General features: G+C 36.1%; 1 protein-coding gene across 1 annotated transcript in view; it reads right to left on the bottom strand.

The window, feature by feature from the left end:
* Window positions 1–991: 991 nt before the first annotated feature.
* The window catches only part of ncam1b (neural cell adhesion molecule 1b), a 209,967-nt gene continuing 195,878 nt past the window's right edge, over window positions 992–15,080 (bottom strand). The window contains exons 17-20 of the mRNA XM_056473245.1: window positions 11,131–11,326; window positions 8,596–8,712; window positions 4,561–5,127; window positions 992–2,363 (exon numbers count right to left, since the gene is read on the bottom strand). Coding sequence (XP_056329220.1) covers window positions 2,261–2,363; window positions 4,561–5,127; window positions 8,596–8,712; window positions 11,131–11,326 — 983 coding nt within the window. The 3' untranslated portion in view covers window positions 992–2,260. The remainder of the gene's footprint in view (window positions 2,364–4,560; window positions 5,128–8,595; window positions 8,713–11,130; window positions 11,327–15,080) is intronic.

Genomic DNA, 15,080 nt, shown 5'->3' with positions numbered 1-15,080 from the left:
AAAAATTAATTCTGTATTCACTCACTCGTTTTCATTCCCTTTATAGTGGACAAATGTATGAAATAGTAAATGAAGGTGGCGATTTCGAATACAGCTAATTCTAAAAAAATAAAAAATAAAAATTTAAATTGTGAAAAAAAAGAGTCACTACCCTTATGCCATGGTTTAAAAAGAGTGAGAGAGAGAATAATAAGGTAATATTGACTCTTTTTTTCACAATTTTTTTTTTCTGGAACTTTAGAGGGAAAAAAAGGAAAAATTGCAAGATTTGAACAACTGTTTTGTAGAAAGAACTAAATATTGATTTTATATCTCACAGTTTGTACTATTTTTCTTTTAATTGTTAATTTGCACAATTGTGAGTTTATAGTTATTCTTTCAATTCTGACAATTGAGTTTTTCTTCGGATTGCAAATTTGTCTTGCAATTGTTTGTACATTTCCTCACAATTAAGTTTGTTTATATCTCACAATTTCTACTTTATTTCTTGCAATATTTCGCAGACTTCACAGAATTTGTATTTTTTTCTCATATTTGACAGTTTCTAACATTGTTTCTGTAATTCGTAATAGCGTACAATTCTCAAGTTTAAAAGATACTCCTTTTTCCATCGAGCCCAGAATTCATTTACCAAATGTACTCTGCGCCATCTCTTCCGAACATAAAGATCTTCTCGTGTAAACTGTCAATTACTGTCAATTTATAGAGTTCTCTATAAACTCAAACAGCTTCAACAGTCTCTAGTTCTCAATCTAATAGAGCAACTTTGGGACGTACTGCAATGGGAGTCACATGGAGTCAACAAATCTGAAGCAATGTGATGCATGTCAATATGTTTCACCAATTTACCATGTTTTATTAGAATTAAGACAGTTCTGAAGGCAAAAGTATGTCCGATCTGGAGCTAAAGGGTGTAGGCTATCTACACCTAGTGTTTATTCGCTGTCAGGTCAGATAATGTAAGTATCTGCTATATAAACACAACAAACTATTAAAAGAATCGTTCATGTTTTAATGAGTTTAATTAAAACGTGTTAGAACAACACAATTAACAACATGTTCTTTGCTTGTCATCATTAAGCTCACCCATTGTACTGCTATCTCATGGGTCAAATTCCCATTCACATGAAAAGATTTACATTTTTGGGACAAACTGGCAGTGAATAACTGAACAACTTGTGAACAATGGGCAAACATTTTTCTTTCTTTCATTCATCTCCGAAATATTATAGAAAGTGTAGAAATCATGAAAACATTTTTACAACTATTCCACTATGAATTGACCAAAGTGCGGTCTCACAGTTCAGGCCAGTCTTGTTTAACATCAGATGGGCAAGCAGACAGTCATGCAATGTGATGGCAGAAAAAATCTCAACAGTGTCCTTTCAGTCCGGTTTCAAATGGGACTGTATACATACGGCATGTTATAAAAGGACAATGAGAGGTTACTGCAAAGCTATGCCAATTTTCTTGAAGGAAAAAAAAGACCACAAAAAATGTTCAATAACAATCCCAGTGCACAAGCTTGCAGGTGAGAGTGAGAAACGTTTCTCCAGAGGTATAAAAAAATGAGCAGATACTTTAGTTTAGGTCGATGCTTTAGGAGCACGTTGGATGAATGATTTAAAGTACAAATCTCAAATATTAGAAATACACGATAACTGTAAAAACTGATCTAATAAAGACTTCAACCAATCAAAAGGCTAATTTGAAATCTTTATCGGATCCTTGGTCATAACAGTATGTTAAAATATCTTAGGATATTTTTGTGTTTACATAACTGCCATTATGAGTAGTATATCATCCAAGAGGCAAAACAGTTATGTGTAAATAAAACATAATGATAAAATATAATAAAATACAAACCAAACCTAGCCCTCAAACACTCAAGATAAAAAAATAGCAGAAATCATTTACATTTTACCAATGTACTATGCGAATAAAACGTATTACTGAATATATAATTCTCCTGAATAGCTTGCCCTGTTGGATCATCAATGGAAAAGAAAAAATAAAATACAAAAACACACAAGAGTTTCTACAAGAGCATCTTTGTTTTAAATGAATTTGATTGAACTCCTCAAATAGAAGCTTCTGGAAGTTTACTCGAATCTTTACTCCAAAATAAAAGGAAAATGCACATTATAAATGAGACTTCTGTATAGAATATACACCGTTTCATTGAGAAAAATCTTTAAGGGCACTGATTACCAAACACGTTCATGGTCATCATGACACTTTTTCTTCTCCGTCGTTGGTTTCATGCTTTACTTTCAATGTTTGTTTGCGTGAGGGCGTTGGGTTCAAATCCTGCATCAGGTGCCACTTTCTTCAGCTCTGCATTTTCGTCATCCAGAATTTTCCTGCGATTGAGACCATTAAAGGGATAGTTTAGATTAAAATGACAATCCTGTCAGCATTTATCATCCTTCACCTCATTCCAAACCTGTATGACTCACTTTCTTCTGTTAGTCGACTTGACGAATCTGGTCAGAATAACATCTCAGACTGAATTGAACTCACTGACTGGGTTGGATCAGTTCACAGATTACTGGAGAAATGTTTATGAACTATTTCAAGTTATTACTGAGTTATTATACTGAAGGTATTGCATGACGCGTGTACTAGAAAGATGAATCCTTTTTGTACTTTTAAATCCGATCCTAGGATGTGCACACCAAGCAAAGTCAAAACCAAAATATAGTATGAGTATCAGACTACAAAAAAAAAAAATAAATAATAATAATAATAATAATAATAAGAAAAAGCATTAAGCACATCCTTTTTATGTGTTTAGGCTATGGGAATGTCAAGTAATTGACCACCAAATCAACAATAGAGGGCCACCTACAGTTCATATTTGTGCAAAATCACATAAACATACTCATGAACTATTTCACATGTTTACAAACCTATTTGACAGATTAGATCAAGAGTGAGATTGATTTGCTTATCTTGCATCACCCGTTCTTTAAACTGATGAATTATTAACAAATGATTCTTCAGTTAGTGTATGGTATCTCCAATGACAGAGAAATATATCAGTATCAGTAGTATTTTATTAGGGCACAGTGGTATTTAACTGGGCTTAGAGGAACACTCACTTAAAAAAAAAAAACAGTCCCCTAGAGTAGACAGTTGAGTTTTACCATTTTGAATCCATTTAACCGATCTCTGAATCTGGCAGGAGCACCTTTAGCTTAGCATAGCATAGATCATTGAATCAGATTAGACCATTAGCATCTTGCTTAAAAATGACTAAACAGTTTAAATAATTTTCCTATTTAAAGCTTGACTGTTCTGTAACTCATTATGTCTCTTCTTAAGTGTTTTTAATTTATTGAAATGTGGTAAAGCTGAACAACTGAACTGTATTTTTACACTATATTGATTTTCTATTTATTATTAATAACATTATTTTTATTTTATTTTATTTTTATTTTTTTCATTAGTCATGTGTTGCAGACCTCTTGGCCAGGTCACCCTTGTAAATGAGATCTTGATCTCAATAGGTTTTTATCTGGTTAAATAAAGAAACATATATATAACTTCTTGGTGTACTAAAACCAATGGCAAACTGAATGATTACCCTGATGAAATAATAAAGGGACTTGCTGCCATACCATGAAAATACACAGTGCCTGACAATCTTTTAACTTCCATCAATATAACCAGTGTGACCACAGAAACTTGCCTTGCAACCATGGAGACATTTCTGAGAGATGATTCAGAACATATATACATTGCTGCAGATCCTGAACTATATCTACTTGAACCAGAATACAATATCAATATCTGCGTTTTATCATTGCACCTGCTGCAGCCATGGCACGGAAGCAAAGTTCCTCGAATATTATGCCAGAATACAGTACAGTTCCAAGACATACAGGATCAGCAATGAAAATAGCAGCTTTTAATTTTCCATCGTTCTTAGTACACAATGTAAATACAGAAGCCTCAAGCTTAAAGTAGGAAAATGATCAAAACTCTGGACATTTTTGAGTGGGATGCTAATGGTCTAATCTGATTTAATGATTTATGCTAAGCTAAGCTAAAATTGATTAAAAAATGGCAAAACCTAACTGATTAACTCTGAGGGACTACTTTTCCAAAAAGTGGAGTGTTTGTTTAATGTGCCTTCATTATATATAATCAAATTAAACTCTACTCCTAATTGTTGCATGTTTACTGCTGCAAGGGTTGGACGACAACCTGTCAATCAAATGAGAATGACCAATAGTAATTGACAAATATCCAATCAATTCTAGACAGACAAAACCACGCCCCATCCTACATTTCCGAATAGACCCAACTATCTTCAAATCTCTTCGAGCTTTAAATTTGGAATGACATGAGGTTGAGTCAATGACTTAAATCAGCTTTCATCCCTTTTCCTCAACTTTAAAATGACTAAAACTAAACGCATGCACATTTCTCATTTCAGATGACCACATGCAGCGATTTCACACCAAACAACCAATGGCCACAACAAACAAACACACACTACACACACACTAAAGGAACTTAGAGAACATCTAGAGAGCATCTAGAGATCCATACTCGTCCTGTGCTGGAGCAGATGGGCCACTGGAGCCAGCTGTACCCCCAGCATGTGACCCATCCTGCGGGACATCTGTGTCTGGAGCCAGTGGGAGCTCTCCATCAATCTCAAGTTCATGATTCACTAATGGGACTGCGATGTCGCCCTGTGGGCTGATGGGATTTAAAGCGACATGAGACGGACTCTGAACAGACTCGTTTTCGGTGACTTTTAAGATTATAGCATCGGGATGATCAACACTGGTAGGGGGAGGAGGAACTTGGACTGGTTCTTCTGATGGGACGGCTGGAGCAACCTCAGCCAGATCTACCAGTAGAGTAACATTAGCCGGGTCGGAGGACGAGATGGAGGGTCTGCTGTGAGTTTTGGGTGTGCTGCTGTCGGGGGGTGTCATGTGGACGGGGTTAATAGGGTCAGAGGGAGGTGCTGTGATGCTGGAGGTGAGGGTCGTGCTTTCGCTAACCGGGCTGCTCTGGCTAAGGTCAAAGGTGTCAGTGATTGTGTCTGAGTTAGTGGGCACGGAAAGAGGCAAGTCCACCACCGCGGCGGCAGTTTCCGTCACTTGCCTGTGAGAAGAAGGAGAGAACAGAGACACAGACACAGGGTGATGTCGACACACAGGGGACACATCGAGGGAGAGACCAAATCATTGCAGGTATGTGGTTATAACACATGTGCAATACTGATTTGAAATACAGTATGGTGTTTTGTAAGAGTGGTGATGCTATTCATGGTCACTAGAGGGAGCTAAAACATGAAATCTGAGGATGAGTATGGTGTCAAAGACAACATGAAATCTAAAAAGATTCCTTTTACTTTCTCAGTAAATATCGCTGTAAGTGTTGTGCAGCATTTGATATAGATGTGCATCATTTTACATGACAATACTTCAACAATGCATATTTTTTGCTATTTTATTCTCTGATAAACCAAACATAAAATTAATAGCCAATTATATTGTAGTCCACTTTTTGATTAAGGACTTTTTGGCTTCATTTTATAGGACAGTGGAGAAAGTAAAATGAAAATTGGCTCAGGCTCTATTCATGTAGGAAAACACAATGAAAGCCAGATGAATTATTATCTGATCTGATTCTAAGCAATTTCATACTTTTAATTTTGCTAAAAGAAATATTAATATAATTGCATACAGGCCCGTAGCCAGGGAGGGGTTGGGTCGTTCGCAAGACCCACCCCTCACTGACAAAGCCCCAGAATTTGTCCCATACATGAGTTCATTTTTCCTATTTTGACTGCTATGCCATCATAGGTTGTGAAAATAACTCATCAAAAAGGCTTTAAGACCAAGTGGAATCCTCTGTGACTTCGGCTAATCAGTTTTGCCCAATGCAAACTATTTTTTTTTATGATTAGTCCAAATATTCAGCTGTGCAAAAAAACATACAGTTGAAGTCAGAATTATAAGCCCCCCTGAATTATTAGCCCCCCTGTTTATCTTTTCCCCAATTTCTGTTTAACATGAAGAATATTTTTTTCAACACATTTCTAAACATAAGAGTTTTAATAGCTCATTTCTACTAACTGATTTATTTTATCTTTGTCATGATGACAGTAAATAATATTTGACTAGATATTTTTCAAGACACTTCTATACAGCTTAAAGTGACATTTAAAGGCTTAACTAGGTTAATTAGGTTAACTAGGCAGGTTAGGGTTATTAGGCAAGTTATAGTATAATGATGGTTTGTTCTGTAGACTATCGCAAGAAATATATAGCTTAAAGGGACTAATAATTTTAACCTTAAAATGCTTTTTAAAAAAATTAAAAGCTGCTTTTATTCTAGCCAACATAAAACAAATAAGACTTTCTCCAGAAGAAAAAATATTATCAGACATACTGAGAACATTTCCTTGCTCTGTTAAACATCTTTTGGGAAATATTTAAAAATGAAAAAAAAAAAAACATTCTAACTAATAATTCTGACTTCAACTGTATAATCTGACATAAGTGAAGTTATCTTTCTCTACTGACCTACTGTATTGTTTTTTAATTAGAGAAAACACTTTTATTTTTTTTTATCTAAATCCTGGACCTTATTCTTGAAACAAAAAAATGACCAATAAAAAGGTGTGAAGCAACAAAAGCGGCCTGTAATAAAATGAAATATTAAATTGGCTATTGTTGCTATCCATGAATATTCAAATGTACTTTTTTAAGTGAGGCTGGAAAAATCGTGAAGCTCTACTTTATTATTATTATTATTATTATTATTATTATTATTATTATTATTATTATTATTATTATTAATACATATTATTATTATATTTAAAAAAAAATTTTTCAAGTGGCCACATTCTGACTGAGGAAATTTGAGTGTGCTGGGCAGCATTTCTCATTTATGAGACATTCTGTCTCCACTCTACAATACATAGGAATTGAAGTTGTGAAGTGTTCACGGTGGGGGGGGAATCTTAATAAATTGCTGTTACAACGTGAAGCCATTTGGATTCTCACTGTAGATATATTGTCTCCAAAAGGTTTAAATGAGGATTTTGACATTCGTCCTTTTCTTTAATAATTCTTCTAATGTTTAATTAGGTGTTTGGGTAAAGGTTTTTTGGCTATATTTTGTTGTACATTTCGTTGTACTATTCTGTTGTATTTCCTTGTTATATTCTGTTTTCTATAATTTGTGATGCAACATTATGCTTTGTTTTTGTATTTTCACTTTGAATATCTGAGGTTGTATAATTTATAAATGTGCATTTTTTCTCTTTTTTTCTTGTTGTGAGATAGTAAGAGATCATGTGATCTGGAAGTGTAAAAAAAGCAGCACCTTACTGTGATGAGCACTGTCTGATGAAGAGCCGTGTGCTCAAAACGTTCCACGCTCTGTGTCAGCCTTTTTAAATTGAATAATTAGCATTTTTGGAACTTTAGTGTTGCCGCCTCTTTGAATATATAATTTGCACATTTTGCATTTTGGCTTAGCACCCAGTTAAAAGTGATGTGCATGCTTTTGTACATTTCATCATATTTATTATTATGAAATAATTAAATAGAAAATGAGGCAAATAACTCCAAAAAGGTCCACTTTTTTAGAAAAAAAGAACCACCCCTTTCACCAGGCTGGCTATGGGCCTGTACTATATGCAATATTCTCACAAGACTAGCATTTCATGCTTAATTGTACACTTATTGTAATTCTTTATACAAACAAACAATAGTTTTAAGAATGTTTTGAAATCATGCATACTTATTATTTAAGGGTCTGAGGCCAGTAATATTTTTTTGTTTTTTTAAGTCTCTTATGTTCACAAAAGCTGCTTCTGTTTGACAAAATACATAAAAAATATATTGAAATATTATTATAAATATTATTTATGTACATTTTAAGATTGAAGTAATTTATTCATGTATTGGCAAATAACTGCCTTCTGTGTCACATGATTAGAAATGTCTTTCATATGGTGTATTTCTGTTCCAAAAAATACACATTTAAACATGCATACATATAAATTAGCTGCTTTGATTTATAGAATTGTCTAAAAATATCTGAAATACATCAAATCAAAGCTTTCTTGATGAATAATTCATCCTTGATGAAAGGAATTAATTTCTTACCGAGAGCATAATGGCTGCAGTCAAGTAGAAAGTTAAATCATTATGTGAATGAAATAAAACAACATTAATTTAAATGACCAGATTAAAAAAAGTAAGTGTTCTGTCATATAGATGTCAATATTGCTTTTTAAAAAAACTAATAGTGGCTAATTTTAAAATAATTCATGTCTTCTAAAATATTTTTACCACTAGGTGTCACTACAAGTTCAGAGGAGAGCAGTCATTTCACACCCTTTCATTTGGCGTCACTAGTGCATCATATATCACAAACTGTCTGCAGCTTTTACAAATGCACTGAAAACGCTGTTTCATGTTGTCTTTAAGTTTGAAAATAGATGAAAAGTGTTAAATGCATATACTCACGGTGCAAGAAACACAGATTTATTAGCATTGCAGATGCTCTGTGACGATGCAGTATCAGTTATTAGTGTTAAAGAGCTGATCTTACTCTGGTTCAGTCAGTGGCGTGGTCTCATTGGGCTCAAGATGTCCTTCTGCGTCATGATTGGCTGTGGCCTCTTCTTCAGTCCTTACTTCCACAATGGGATCTTTAGACATGTCTTGACTGCACACAGAAAGAGAAGACACACATCTGCTCATTATACAGCAGCTAGTAGATCATGCTATAAAACGAGCTCTTTTATGTTGCTTTGAGGACTATATAACAAGAAGAGCTTATGTGGCTGAAAATAAATCGTTCTGACATTCAGATGCTTTACAGTGCAGATTGCTCTTCGTGTACTGTATAATATGAACTTATTTGAGTCATTATACTGCACAAAAATTATACTGCTTTATACAAAAATTCTTTTCTTCCTTAAGAAGCATTTCCTAGACCAGTGTTTCCCAACCCTGTTCCTGGAGGCACACCAACAGTACATATTTTGGATATCTCCCTTATCAGAACCATTCGTTTCAGGTTTTGGAGTCACTTCTAATGTTCTGATGATTTGATTCAAGTGTGTTTTGAATAGGAAGAGCTTGAAATGTGTACTGTTGGTGTGCTTTCAGGAACAGGGTTGGGAAACACTGTCCTAGACAATTAAAAAAATATATTGTTTTGTTTGACATTTTAGTAGTTTGAAATAATATAATGTACATGATATAACAGAGGCCAACTAGTAAAGTGCTATGCAGGTAAACCTCACTCCTCTGAACCTGAAACGGTGCTCTAGTGACAGACGCTAAAGGCCATGGTTTTAGCCTCCTTGTTAGAGCAACCGACTTCCATACAAAGAATCGCCGTTTCGATCACAGCTCAGACCAGGTTACATGTGGGGGCTCGTCCGGGATGGGAGTGAGGTTTAGGGGGTGAGAGTAACGGAGGTCAGCTAGCAAAGTGCTATGCAGGTAAATCTTGTTCCTCTGACCTCAAAAGGTGGTCTAACGACAGACACTAGAGGCCATGGTCTTTAGCCTCCTGGATAGAGCAACCGACTACCAGGCAAAGAATGGCCAGATCGGTCGCAGCTCAGACCAGGTTGGGTGCAGTAGGACTGGTGGGTTATATATGGGGGCTCATCCGGGATTGGAGTGAGCTTTAGGGGAGTGAGCGTAACGGGGCCGGCTAGGAAAGTGCTATGCAGGTAAATCTCATTCTTCTGACCTCAAAAGGTGATCTAATGATAGACGCTAGAGGCTAATGTCTTTAGCCTCCTGGATAGAGCATCCGACTACCATGCAAAGAATGGCCAGTTCGATCACAGCTCAGACCAGGTTGGGTGCATTAGGACTGGTGGGTTACATATGGGGGCTTGTTCGGGATTGGAGAGAGGTTTAGGGGAGTGAGCGTAATGGAGGCCTGTTAGGAAAGTGCTATGCAGGTACATCTCATTCCTCTGACCTCAAAAGGTGCTCTAACAACAAACGATATAGTCTTTAGCCTCCTTCTTAAAGCAACTCCCATACAAAGAATCGCCGGTTCGATCCCAGCTAAGACCAGGTTGGGTGCAGTAGGACTGGTGGGGTTACACTGAAGTATGCCAATAAGTAAAACATAACACAAGTACTGCTGGACCCTCGAACCAAAAAGTTCCTCAATATCACTAGTGCCGTACTGTGCTATGCACGTTAACGTCATTCCTTGGACCTCAAAAGGTGCTATAGCGACAGACGCTAAAGGCCATGGTCTTTAGCCTCCTGGTTAGAGCAACTGACTACCATACAAAGAATCGCTGTTTCCCAGCTCAGTGTGTGTTGGGTGCAGTAGGACTGGTGGGTTACACATGGGGCTCGTCCGGGATGGGATTGAGGTTTAGGGGGTGAGTGTAAAGGAGGCCAGCAAGTGAAGGGCTATGCAGGTAAGCCTCCCTCCTCTGACCTTAAAAGGGTGCTCTAGCGACAGCCGCTAGAGACATGGTCTTTCGTCTCCTTGTTAGAGCTCAGACCGGGTTGGGTGCAGTAGGACCGGTGGGTTACATCGAGTAATAATTTTGTAAAATAACAGAAAATGTACTGGTAGTTTATTACAAGGAGTTTTGTATTGTAAAATACAACACCACTCCAGACAATCTATCACTTTTAACTATAAAAATGTTTATAAAAGTCACTTTTTAAAAAAACTTTTCAAGGTTAAAAGTTGTTGGAGGAAAAGATTAGGGTCCCAAAATGCATAAATACACAGAAAAGTTTGGAAAATGATATTTTTACATATATACACATAGTTCACCAAATTATATCAGATGCTATTTGCTATGTACATCATTCTAATGAAAAATTTTGATGGCATATTTACCCCAAGTCTAAAGCTGAATTACTTTCATTTACTCTCTTTATTAAGATTTATTTTATCTAAATATTTAATAATAATGACCTATTCAGTAAAATACATGTTATTAAATCAACACAGTTTACAATTACATTTCCAAGCGTAACTTTTAAAAACTTATTTAAACCTTGAAAACACTATATATTAAAATTTAAGCAGTTTCAAGGACTGTTACAAACCCTGAGTAGTGTGTGTATGTGCATTGTGAAAACTCACACATAGGCAGCTTTGCCGGTCTCCATGTCCTTGTCTTTGGTGCTTTGCTCGGTTTTACCGCAGATGCACATGAGGATGCCACACTTGTTGAGGAAGCAGCAGGTGGCGTCCACGATCAGCAAGAGCAGCACACACACCAGGATAAGAATACCAACAATAACACCAGTGTTCAGGCCCGTCCCGTCCTCCATTAAGTCTTTGAAGAGGAATAGGAGAGATACAGACAAACATAGAGCAGGAGGAATTGTCAAACACACTGGAAATGCACAGATTACATAAAATGTAACAGTCTAGCAAGCATGAGTTATTTTCAGATCACAAGACTATCAGGATTCAGCAGAGCAAAGACAATTGGCAAAGGCAACAAGGCAAAGCTAACAACTCTCACTACAGACAGAAATGTGCAGTCAATGAATGTAAAACACAAGTTTGGCTGTTAGTTTAGAATATTCTGTACTTTTTCCCTCATATTGTTTGACTACTGTTCAAAGACACCACAGGAGATTTTTTGACTAATATCTTGGCTGTTGCTTTCGATATGATGAAAGTAAAGGGGGCTGTGGTTGACGAAAAAAATACTGATGTGAATGAGTCAGACTTTGAATCTATTGAAAACGGAATAATTCATTCAGAAATCAGATACCGGTTGTAGCATTTTCTGAGTTGACAGCTCAGTTGGTGTGTTTGACTGTCAGTGAATGGTATAAATATTGAGTGTATTACTCATACAATGCTACAGTACCATACAACCTCAGAACCACCTTTTTTTCAGTTCAACCAAAATCAAAAAGTAATTTACTCACGTGTGTGCTGTTTTAAACCTCTATGCATATCATTGTCTTTCTTAAATACGATATTTTCTGTTTGAGTCTTTAAATGTTCTTGTTTTGCGTTTCATAGAAATAATACAGTCAAACATGTTTGTAGCATAGGGGTGAGTGAACCACAGAATGATTTACATTTTTGGAAAAAAAAACATTCCTATACTCTCAGAAATAAAGGTACAGGAGCTGTCACTGGGGCAGTACCTTTTCAAAAGATACATACAGTTGAAGTCAGAATTATTAGCCCCCTGAATTATTAGCTCCGCAGTTTTATTCCCCTAATTTCTGTTTAACATAAAGATTTTTTTCAACATATGTCTAAACATAGTAGTTTTAATAACTCATCTCTAATAACTGATTTATTTTATCTTTGTCATGATGACAGTAAATAATATTTTACTATATATTTTTCAAGACACTTCTATACAGCTTAAAGTGAAAAATTAAAAGCTGCTTTTATTCTAGCCAAAATAAAAAAGACTTTCTCCAGAAGAAAAAACATTATCAGACATACTGTGAAAATTTCCTTGCTCTGTTAAACATCATTTGGGAAATATTTAAAAAAGACAAAAAAAAATCAAAGGGGGGCTAATAATTCTGACTTCAACTGTATATGTATCTTAAGGGTCCATAATTGTACCTCAAAGATAGATTTTAGGTACATTTGTGTATTAATATGCACCTTTTAGTTACCACTGTGGACTATTTGGGTACAAATAGGTTTCTTTTAAAAAGGTACTGCCCATGTGACAGCTCCTGTAACTTTATTTATTGTCCCTCTAACAGCATTTTGCGATCAGAATTACAATGTTATGAAATTTCTTAAATTTAAATTAATAAATCAATAAAGTTCATAGAATTTGTGGATTTACCAACATTAAAAGAACAGTCCAAGTTGGTTTTTTTTTACAACTGTAGAGTTAAACAGTTGAGTTTTTCCATTTTTAAATCCATTCAACCAATCTCTAGGTCTGGCGGGAGCACTTTTAGCTTAGCTTAGCTTAGCATAGATCAGTGGTTCTCAAACTTTTAAACCAGCGACCCCCAATGTAAGATCGTCAAGAACTCGCGACCCCCCACTACCAAAGCATATACAAACAATAAAAATAACCTTTTTTTAAGCTGTTCACAATATTTTAGCTATATTTACTATACATTACAGGGCTCGAAATTAACATTTTTGCTTGGTAACAGTGGTGCTCCTAAATTAAAAAATTTAGGAGCACCAGCCCAAATTTAGTGGCTCCCACTAATTATCACACTGTTACTACAAGCTTTATAAACAGGTTTATTGCATTTGAAATCAACACTAATCAAAACTAACAAGCAAAAAAAATATATATGCATGCGTGAGGAAAATGTCTCAATGAAATTCCGTTATCACAAGAAAATACATTTTTATAACATAATTGAGTGACCAAAACATACACAGACGGACCGCTCACCGGCCCTGCACGCACTGTTTGACATGAATTTATTAATGAATCTGTTAACGATAACTGCTGTGTTCTCACACCTGGTGTCTGATATTGCACAGATGCTTTTGACATATACCTTATTATTTGCATACGTCATTTTAATAGCAATACCGCTCTTTTCATGAGCTGCAATATTAGTTTAATCTTAGTCGGTGCAAGCCCTTTTGCGATGGTGTACGTGGTGTAAAATTTTACATATAGCTACCACTTGCACGGCTGACAGCATCTGGCGATTAAATGAAGGATTAAATAGAACCTCTCGTGCTTAAAATGTGTAGATGTGGCAAACAGTTACCTGAAAATGCCGTCCCACAGACTTTACAGTGAATGCTTTAGTTATTTTCATAACAGACTTGAAGCCACTGGAAGCCATCAAAAATGTAGATGGTGGATTAACATCCACCACATGATCAGTAATCAGATGTGCCATTATTTGTAGCTTTAGGTGTTTCTAAGACAAAATCTGTCAGTGTTGTTTTCATTCTCATCTTCAGCGCTTTACATTTTGGCGGTTGTCGCTCCTGTCATCTGAAGACAAGAGGCGTTGACTGAGTGATTGACAGCTGATTTTAGCCAATCCATTCGTGTTCAGTTCCTAGAGCAGTGGGCCAATAAAGAAGAGCGCGAAGGCGGGGCAAGCATTGCGGGCTTTGTTTACTGCAGCAAGTTGACATGACAACAGATTTAAACTGTTCCCAAGTGCTGCGTTTCAAGTACAAAGATGCATTCTGCCTGAGTGCCCTAAATACTTTATGAATTTATCAGTAATATCTTTTTGAAAAATCTGAAAATATTAGCTTTCACTTGTAATACTGAATAAATATATATGTTATAATCACTGAAAATTACACAATTTTTAAATCACTGTCGCGACCCCTTTAAATTATTCTGCGACCCCCGCAGGGGTCGCGACCCCCAGCTTGAGAACCACTGGCATAGATCACTGAATCAGCTTGGACAATTAGCATTTTACTCAAAAACAGGGCTTAATTTGTGCCAGAACAAGTCAGATCTGGAATCACTGAAATCTGATCCAGCACCTCGTTTTACCGATCTCCATCTTCACACGCAACTCCTGCTCTTCACTTTCTTCTGCGACTTTCCAAACCTTTTCATCCACGGCACAGCTCCCCTCACTCCCCAGCTCTTCACTTTCATCCGCGAACACCTCTCCCTCCTCTGGTAACATGCCAGATACATTATGCCGATCTGTTCCGGGACCTCACAATTAACAAATTAAGCCCTGCTCAAAAATGACCAAAGTTTCTATAATTTTTTTTTAAGCTTGACTCTTCTGTAGTTACGTGTACTAAGATTGACAGAACATGAAAAGTTGTTATTTTCTATGTTGTCATGTCTAGGAACTATACTCTCATTCTGACATAATAATCAAGGAACCATACCATGTTCCTACAGCAGGTGCAATGATATTATACAGCGCAATGAGAGCATAGATTCTATTCCTAAATTCGTATTTTGACATGGGTATGACTAGAGATCACACTGTTGAGATGGTTTATGAGGACATGCCCTGTGTCCTCAACTCCTTGTAATACAAAACGGTTAAACATCATTCTAAACAGGGTCTTTTAACCTCCAAAATGTGTCACGTTTGCTGTGAGGGTTGGGTTTAGAGGTAGGGTTAGGT

This window comes from Danio aesculapii, chromosome 15, assembly GCF_903798145.1.
Source record: "Danio aesculapii chromosome 15, fDanAes4.1, whole genome shotgun sequence".
Classification (NCBI taxonomy): domain Eukaryota; kingdom Metazoa; phylum Chordata; class Actinopteri; order Cypriniformes; family Danionidae; genus Danio; species Danio aesculapii.
Note: the sequence above shows the minus strand (reverse complement) of the source record. Positions and strands in the feature narration are given on the sequence as shown.